Source organism: Sardina pilchardus, chromosome 10, assembly GCF_963854185.1.
Source record: "Sardina pilchardus chromosome 10, fSarPil1.1, whole genome shotgun sequence".
Taxonomy (NCBI): domain Eukaryota; kingdom Metazoa; phylum Chordata; class Actinopteri; order Clupeiformes; family Clupeidae; genus Sardina; species Sardina pilchardus.
In genome coordinates, this window is record NC_085003.1 from 28,202,209 (window position 1) to 28,212,208 (window position 10,000).

At 45.5% G+C, this 10,000-nt stretch overlaps 1 protein-coding gene across 1 annotated transcript in view; it reads left to right on the forward strand.

Moving 5' to 3' along the window:
• The first annotated feature begins 970 nt into the window (after positions 1-970).
• cd44b (CD44 molecule (Indian blood group) b) overlaps positions 971-10,000 on the forward strand; it is a 15,009-nt gene continuing 5,979 nt past the window's right edge. Inside the window, exon 1 of the mRNA XM_062547459.1 lies at positions 971-1,408. Coding sequence (XP_062403443.1) covers positions 1,342-1,408 — 67 coding nt within the window. The 5' untranslated portion in view covers positions 971-1,341. The remainder of the gene's footprint in view (positions 1,409-10,000) is intronic.

Sequence of the window (10,000 nt, forward strand, 5' to 3'; positions counted from 1 at the left end):
TCATCTTTCAGGGAGAGTTACATTGTGTTCTTGGAAGCAGATAACAGATCTGATGGTACTCTTTGATTTCCTTTCACTTTTCCAGCTATTATTGTGTTATTGCTTTGACATAGTGCAAGGGTTAATATAATATAATGGTCTCCATGACAACGACTTAACAGGTTAAACAAGTGGTCTAACATGGAATTTATAAAAACATTTCAGCTATATTTAAAACGTGAATAATTCATAAGATGATATCAAATGACATATTGAAATATTGCTAGTCTTTGACTGCACATTTCCAAAATTATATACGATTGTAATTAGGAGGGGCAGCCATCTTGCTTTCAGCCCATTATCATTTTCCATCTCTCCTCCTCCCTGCTTCCATTTTCCACCCTAATTGATGAGATATTGAATAGCATTACTATTAATGAATGAGAGAGGGATAAATAGATAGATAGATAGATAGATAGATAGAGAGAGACAGAGAAAGAGAGAGTGGGAGAGATGGAGACCAAGAGAGAAGGGGTAAAAGCTGTGCGTATTTAGTTTGGGAAAAGACAGACACCATCACAAAAGAGCAGATGTCCTCTCAGCAACAGTTGGTATCAGAGTGAAAGAGAGGGAAAAAAAGAAAGAATGAATGAATGAAAAAAGAAAAGAAAAAGACAGGGAAGGGGAACGAGCTTTGAGGTTAAGACGAAAAGGGCCACCTTCTGAGACAGTAAAACTACGGTGACTAAAACAGTCAGACACAGAAAAGAGGAGAGAGAGCGAGAGAGAGAGAGAGAGAAAGAGGAGAATGAGAAAGAGAGAGAGTGGAGGGAGGAAGGGGAGACTGAGGGAGGGAGAGAGGGAGGGACAGAGAGAGAGAGAGATGGGGTGGGTGGGTGGAGGGAGGGAGGGAGGGTCGGTGAGGGAGAGGCAAAAGGGTGTGTGCTCAAAGCACCACCCTCTTCCCCCCGCGTCTACTGTGGCACAGAGCTGTTAAGCTGTTCGCCTGTTCGCTCACTCACACTCACACTCACACTCATTCACTCTTTAACACACACAGAATATTAAAAAGTTGGGCAAAGTCTGCTGCGCGACCAGGAGCCAGGAACTCACTCGTGGACGTCGGACCCTCTCTCAGACGCGCGCGCACACACACACATACACACACACACACACACACACCCTCTCTCTCTCTCTCTCTCTCTCTCTCTCTCTCTCTCTCTCTCTCTCTACCTCTCCCTCTCTCTCTCTCCCTCACTCTCACTCTCTCACTCACCATACCCTCTCCTGACAGAGAAGACACAGGACCCTCCAGCAGCCACTGTCTCCACAGCCAACCTCTGCCAGTCATTACTGCCCAGGATGTGGGCTCTCTTTGTCGGGCTCACCTTTGGATTACTGGCCTCAGCCAGGTCAAACACACCTGAAGGTGAGAGGCAAGGGGCTGTGCATGTGTTTCAGTGTGTGTGTGTATGTGTGTGTTCAAGACAGAGTGTGATCAAAGCCGGTGTGTAAAGGCTTTTTTTTTTGTCTCTCCTGTTGCTGATGGATCATGGTCACAGGTGTGTATGGGTGTCTGTATAGAGAAGGGGATGTTGAGCTGTGATTAGTTGAAGTGGATTACCCAGCCACATGTGTCTGTGAGTGTGTGTGTGTGTGTGTGTGTGTGTAGAGGGGAGGAAGAAAGACATACCGGCTGGGCAGCATGTGGTTTGGTTTATGAGACATGTATAAGCAACGTGTTTGTGTGTGTGTGTGTGTGTGTGTATGTGTGTGGGAGAGTGTGAGAGGACTCAGACAAGCGGTTAGCGTGCCTCAGTTAGCCCAGACAGGCGCTAGCCTCGCGCAGACAGACAGAGAGACTCAGTCAGCGCAGACACAAAGGAGTCCGTGGCGAGCGAGCGAGGGAGCGAGCGGCTAGCGGGGTCTGCCGGCGAGTGCGCTGAGAGAGAGAGAGAGAGAGAGAGAGAGAGAGGGAGAAAGAGAGAGAGAGAGGGAGGGAGAGCGAGACAGGACTCGTCTGTGCCTTCAGGCAGCCCTGCCGCTCGCGTGCTCATCATCCTTCTCTCTTAGCTTTAATATGACTTATCCGCTTAATCAGGCAGCCTCCGTACACACACACACACACACGCGCACACACACACGCGTGCACCGGCGACAGATGACCTCTATTTCCCGCCATGAAAAGACAATGTCACGGCCAATCTCTTTCCGTGCCTTAACTATTGTTTGGACGGGGGGTAAGAGAGTTGGGGGGGGGGGGGAGGTTGAATGCTGATATGAACGCGACACAAAAGAAGTGTCAATGTCCATGCTTTATTCCCCCCCCCCCTCTCCTCTGTTACTGGCATGGCTACTCTTCTGCCCTCTCTTTCTTCCGCTGCTGTCTGGTTGTACTCTTTGTTTTCGGTGAGATGGCACTTTCAGAGAGAAGCTGCGCGGCTGCCTCTGAATGTAACAGGTCCAGAGAGATGCTTTGCCTCTCGCTTCTGTTGGGGCTCTTTGCCAAAGACAAAGCAGTGTGTCACTGTGAATCTTTTTGTGTGTGTGTGTGTGTGTGTGTGTGTGTGTGTGTGTGTGTGTGTGTGTGTGTGTGTGTGTGTATGTGTGTGTTTGTCTGCGTCTGTGTCTGTAACTGACAATGGCAGAAATATCTCACTCATATTCGGTGCTGGGTTTCTGCCAAGCTCAAGACATTACAGACACCTTACCATTTGCTCAAGTTACTGTATTATACGCTTGTACACAGATATATACATACAGTACATACATATGGTGCTGTGAATAAGTAGGTTGTTTGTATTTGTGTCATGCGCAACAGTGCTAAGCAAGGGAGGGTGTATGTTATTTCCTGTGCGAAGATATGTGCAGGTTTCAGGGGCATTGGGTGGAGTGGGTATTACCGGGCGGAGGTCCATGCTGTGGCTAACTTCAAAAGGGATATCTGATTGTTGCTGTAAACAACTGGTGACACTAAGGTCCCATAGAGGTCATGCCCCATGGGGGTCAAGGGTCACAGTCGCATTGTGTTCTCAAGGATTCCCACATTGGGTAAACAGCCAAGAGGGGCATGGATGTGTGATGGCACTGGCATGGGCATTGGGCACCTCTCGGCGGGCATTTTAGTGTGTGTGCCGCATTCTTGCCTAGTGATGAGACACACACTCGCGGTGAATTTCAGGATCATGAGACAGTGCTGTCACTGTCTGTCTACTGCAGGGACAACGCCAAAAAAACCTCAGCAATCCGTCCACGGTTAATTTTCAACCTTCGTGGTATGTTCAACTTTCGACATGGGCTCTGTACAAACTCACCTTGTGCACACAAACACGTTCATGTTCCGAGCACACATGCATGTACATAGGGGTTGGTGAGGCACTGGCAGTGCAAGCTCCTCTATGGGTGTGTATACATGCATGTGTGCAACTGTGAATGTACAGTACATATTTCTGAGCACATGTGAGAGTGGCTGTGTATGTGTGTGTGTGTGTGTGTGTGTGTGTGTGTGTGTGTGTATGTAAGTGTTTGTACTGTATGTATGTGTGTGTGTGTGTGTGTGTGTGTATGTAAGTGTGTGTACTGTGTGTGTGTGTGTGTGTGTGTGTGTGTGTGTGTGTGTGTGTGTGTGTGTATGCTCTCTGGTGTGTTTACTGAGGGCCCTGTCTGCTGACTACAGCCTGGCCTGGCAGTGAGGCTGAACAAGGCGCGATTGATGGGGGTCTGTGTGCAGGTATGCGTGCAGCGCGCGGGCCAGCCCCGCCCCACCCCACCCCACCTCCTCCCCCCGTACCCCACCTGAGGAGTCGGGTTACGCGATCAGGGACAGAGGGGGCGGCTGGGCCTGCTTACCTGCAGCCTGACAAAGAGAGGACTTGTGGGCATGCGGCCGGACGATTGGCGGACGCCGTCACCTGCCGTCCAAGCCCCTCGGACACGTGTTCGGCCCCAGTCCACCCGCATAGCCGACCTTCCCCCTACCCAACCCCACTGCCTCCTGCCCCCCTGTGCCCCCCTCCACCCACCCCATGCATGCCAGTTCCTGTTCTAATAACCCCCCCCAACCCCCACCCCACCTCGACTCCCGCATACTCTCTCTCTCCGTTACAACCGCTTCTCACACTAAGAAACACGCACTCACTTTCATTACTTTTAGCTAGCAACTCCGCCTCCACCTCCCTTCCTCCTCTTCATCCTCCACTTCCTCTCGTCTTCTGCTCTGCTCTCTATCTCTTTTTCTCAATCTAATTCGCTCTGTCTCAGTTTTTTTCCCTCTCACAGAGATGCCAATCTATGTTTCTAACTCTCCCCCACCAGTACCCACACACACACACACACACACAGCCCCAAATCTGAATCTTTAACAAGCGAGAGGGGCTCTCGGATTTCTGCTGGCCTGTACATCTTTGAATGCTGCTTGAAAAACTATTAATTACATGTTAAAGCCTTTTTGTGAGTCCCTGGCTAGCTTGTAACCACCCACAACCACACAACCACACCACCACCACCCACCCCACCCCACCCCACCTCCCCTTTGCCTCTTCCTTACTCTTACTCTGATATACACTGAGTCCTTTGTGACTGTGGGAGCATGGCGCGCTAAAGTGCTGTAACATATACACAGCCTTAATGCACGTGGCCAGAGGACCAATCCCTCCCCGAGCCCACATGCTTTCTGTGTTGGTGACTGGGGAAACAGGAGCTGACGCTCCAGTGATTTCTCTCCCAAGAATCCTCTCTTCAGAGTGCTCCTGAGTGAAAGGAGCCGGTTGTTTATAAATGTTTTTGTGTAAATGTTTACGATAAAGGCTTTAGAGCTGTCTCATCTGATTATGTTTCCCAAACGTCGTTTTCATTATGTTTTGTCTAGTCTTCTTGTCTCTTCTTCTTTTTTTTCCTGTTCTTTCAGAGGAGCTTGAGCGTTCATATTGGACTTGAGAGCAGACACAAGGGTGGGCAAAAGATATCTGCTTATGAAAATGTAAGAGCGAGCAGGTCCTGAGGCCAAATAACAGAGATGGAAGGAGATAGAGAGAAGGTTGGAGAGGGGGAGAGGGGGATAGAGTGAACAGGGAGAAGGGGAGAGTCAATCTCCTTCAGGTGACTTTGCTCAGGTGAGCTCCCACAAGGAGAGCTCTCACATTTCACCTTCTCTGCCCGTACGGCTGCAGGCTTGGCCAAGGCATCCCAGCACCTCTGGCACTCCTGCTGGAAAACAGTCTGCAGACTCAGGCCTGCCCTACCCTGCATTTGGGCTATATTTTGTGGAGAAGGCTTTGCCAGAGTCGGGGGGTAGAGAGTGAGACAGAGAGGAGAGAGAGAGAGAGACGGACAGTGGGGGGAGAGAGATAGATAGAGAGAGGGAGAGAGAGACAGAGAGAGAGAGAGAGAGGGAGAAGCTGGCCATTCCTAAGAGCAGCTGGAGGTCCTGGCATGCTGTCTGTAAGAGAGCCACCACTAACTTCACCAACTCCTTTCAACTTCTCCACGCCACAAAGGAGGCTTTAGTAGTCGGAGCTTCAGAGAAGCAGGGTCCTGGACTTTGTGTAGATTCCCATGACTGCTCGTTTTGCATGTTAATGGCGACACCTTGGAGACATGTTGCGACTAGTTTGTCTCAGATGGCCTGCTTTGATCCCTGTGGATGGTTTTTGAAGAGCCGCCAGTTGTTTTCTCTTCTCTGCTTTTTTTTTTTAACTCGGGCGGGAGGGGGGGGTCACTATATTTGTGTACCACTGGCATACACTATGTTTGTGTACTCCTGCCATTTGAAAAAGGGCTGCTAAACTCAGCAATGGTTTGCCCCCTTCTAACTGCTACCAACGGTCATGGAGCCATCACTTCCCGTCACTGCAAGCACCTCCTCCTACTCCAGTCATTACTCAAGCCTGAGGGTAAACATGCGGGGAAAGTACCCTTCCAGACCCTACCTGACTTGTGTATGAGGTTAGGAGAGAGAGAGAGAGAGAGAGAGAGAGAGAGAGAGAGAGAGAGAGAGAGAGAGAGGGAGGGAGAGAAATCTTTCAAATCAACAAAAAAGCAACATCAGCAACATATTTGATAGAAGAGATAGCACCATCTGAAATAAGAAAACCAAACCCTTCATGTCATGACACTATTGTGACATTTAAAATGTTCAGATCCAAAGAACCTATGCTGGCGTTGGTTTAAATATTTCCCCTGTTTTTTTTTTTTGCTGCTACTTTCATCAAGCTTTCAGGAACATTGAATTTGAATAAAGTGTCTGTTTTGAGCTCTGAGGTTGCTTGAGGCTGTACTCTTTATGAACCGTGTCACGATCACATATGTGCATGGAGAAGCATCTCTCTAGTGTCAGGAAATCTGCCTCAAAAGTGTGAACAACCTCGGGTAGGAAGGATTATTTACTAAGGGTCTCCTGGAACTAGACTCTCTGGGGTAAAATGAAAAGGTTGTCTGCCATTGTCAGTCGTGATTGTGTCGACAGTCTTGATGAGCTCTGCTGATGCAATGGTTATGAGACATTATGAAATGGGGGACTGCTGTTGCATCAAAACCATTCCAAATACATATTTTGAATGTTATACCGAAGCACTGGATTATTAAATCTTCGCAGAAGTGCCGCTGCTAACCTGTGAGAATATTTCACTCCACCATCTATAATGCAGACGGTGGACCTAGCGGTGGAGAATTTTGCGAATGTGTCTTTAATAATAAAGATGAATTGGACAGCTGAATCAGTCCCTAGCACTGAGATGGGGTGGCTGTCTTTAACAATTGTCCAATTTGTCATGACACTATAACTTGGTGTCTGTGTCTCCCCACACAAACAAACTCATAGAAAGACTGAATGCCCCAGACAGAAACTCATTTTTAAGAATTTGTTATGTAAAAATAAATCAGTCAATGTTTAACATTTTACTATGCCATTTTGAGTGTTTCTTTTTAGCTGCTGACAACTTTGTGAGATGCCATTATCTCTAATACATTGCATCATCTTTTAGTTAAGTCATGAAGTCGACACAACAGTTTGTTTATAAAGAGAATTAAAAAGTCAATACAAGTAACAAGTAAATACAAGTCCATAATTGTTCATACCCATTATACCTATATATACATGTATATATATATATATATATATATATATATATATATATATATATATATATATATATCAAATCATCTTTTGTTTTGTAGTTATGCCATCTCTATGCAGAAGAAACTCATAAGTCAAATCAAATTGCACTATAATTATTGTGCCATAGGTATAATGATGTTGGGGCTTAACTATATGTACGTTTAGTTAATCCCAAAATGATTCATACCCCTGGAAAATATCAATTTAATGTTGTAACCTAATGTTGGCAGGTGGCAGTGTCGTTTTCAGTCAGAACAGACATATTGGTCAAGAGACAATCGACATTAAATTGGTATATTTCAAGGGCATGAATCATTTTGGGATAAACTACTGTGACTACTGTGTCAGTCTGAATCATTAGGGACTTTCTTGTTTTCCCTGACGTTCTCATTCTGAGTCGTGCTCTGCGTTCCACAGCCTGTGTCGCCCTTTTCTCTTTCACAATCTGGTGTTTGCACCTGTAACCATGGTAATCCGATGTCAACAAGCATCACAGTGACAACGGATCTCGCCTGATATCCGGTGACTGGTGACTAAACTAAACATCGAAATACAAATGTGCGAGAAATGTCAAAACTGTTTGCTGTACCCAACGCGGGTTTCTGCTTGACTTTTAAATAATGCGATATGAAGAGGCTGTGGTTGACATCTGGTCCAGCCAAGACCTCAGATGCTCTTATGATGATGTGATGTACAGTAGGAGGTTTGGCATACACAACAGAACATGGAAAAGTAAACATGGAAAACAGCATCTCGCTTGAAGATCTGTATGTGTGTGTGTGTGTGTGTGTGTGTGTGTGTGTGTGTGTGTGTGTGTGTGTGTGTGTGTGTGCGTGTGTGCATGTGTGCGTGTGTGCGTGTGTGTGTGTGTGTGTGTGTTTCTAGAATCACTACTCTGTTCCGGAGCTTAGGAGTCCAGAGGGACAGATGCTCTGGATCATGGGATGCGGTTGCCATGGTGACAGAAAGCAGCTCAAGGGAGCTGGTCTCCATACACTTTTATTTGTTATGACCCAGACTGAGTGAGCATATGAAATTCATCTGTATGTGTGTGTGTGTGTGTGTGTGTGTGTGTGTGTGTGTGTGTTTTGGGGGCACAAGAAAGCCGTTTATATTGGGGCGTGTCAAAGTAGTGCGCACGCTGGTTTAGTTTCGAACCAACCACAACCAAGTGCAAAAATAACACTGTGGGCGGCTGATTCCAATGCCATTTCAGTTTGATAAAAAGTATGTACAGTACAGTATCTTCTGAAAAGCTGGTTATTTTACAATATCTCTCTAATATGTGTGTGAGTGTGTGTGTGTGCACATGTGTGAGTGTTTGTGTGTGTATATTTACTCACTTGTACAGTTCATCTTCAGTTAGCCACAGAACTTTCATCTGATGTTCAAAGTAGTAGAAAAGATTTGCTGTCTAAAGCAAACAGGCTAAACACTCTATAATGATTGTCTGTCTGTCTGTCTGGTCTTCATGTATCTCTCATACTATTCATCTCTTTGACCTATGACTGGGGACACAAGTGATGTTACTGTAAAAGTCAAAGACATCATTTAAGCCCAAATGTTTTATTGTCCCAGATTTTGTTACGTTACGTTTTATTGTTTTTTGTTAAATAGGTTTTATTGTCCCAGAAGTCAGATTAGGCACGTGTTGCTGCATAATGTTTAATCTTTGTGTTTAGACGACTGATAGATTTGGTGATTATTGACACCAAGATAGGGCTCTTTTTGGATGTGGTATGACTTCTTGTAATAGGACTAGCTGCAGTGGGACTTCCCTCCATGAGATCAATTAAAGGTTATCTTATGTGTACCTGCCTGTGAGCTCATTGTTTGTGCTTGTTAAGCAAATACTGTGACTCAAACCATGTAGAAAACCCAGAGGGGTGTCCAGGGAATGGCTAGTTGGGCAGAAAAATTGGGCTAACCGCTAGTGTCATGGCCACACAAATCTAAGTAGTTTGGTTGTAAAAACAACCATCTGAACTACAGCATCTAACATACCAATCAAGTATGACTGAGATGTGCTATTTTCCATGAACAGAAAGCTCGTCACTTTTTCTGTCTCTCTCTCTGTTTTCTATGAAGGCAATATCAGTTTCTGTTTGAGACTTAAAAAATAGAAGTAGCTCATAATAGAAGATTTGAAATAATCAGACATTTATTGTCCTTCACAAAGATCAAACCCCAAAATGAATAGAGTACATTATGGTTGTGAAAAACTCAAGGCCGTCAGCTCAGCAGTGAGTGACAGAAACCAGTGTGATTTGAGATGACATGGAATGTCTCACTATGAATGCACTAAAGGCAGAGATGGAGACTCAAGCCTGAGACTTGCACAAACAGTGACTTCAGACTTGACTCGGACTCGAGCTTCAAGACTTGTATATTTCAGGCAATTATTGCCTTTTTTCCTCTAAATGTATTAATGTATTTCTATCTTATTTTATTGATACATAGCCTAGAGGCCTACATTGGGGAAAAGTATGACTAGCTGTATTTCCCCTTTGCATTTATGTGCAACGTAACTTATATGCTATTGGGCAGTTACTTGCTAGGTCAAATATACGTTAAACTTTGCATATATCGTTGTGCTACTGGGATCAGGCAGGTTGCATCTTTATAGTTGGCCATATAATGTAAATGAATATAAAGTATCTATCTAATGTGACAGTTAAAGTAAGGTTAATATTTCACCAGGTCTGAGGGCTAGATGGATGTGTTAAGTAGCAGAAACAAACCCTGATAAAAACACAACCTCCTTGGCGGAGGTAATTACTGTAAGCTAGCTCTATTAAAGCATATGTGATGACGCAAGTTCACATGTACTCTTGCAGTGTTAGTTTAGAGCTACCCGCCCATACAAATATGTCAGTCGTATGGATGGTAGCAACAGGACATGCTGTC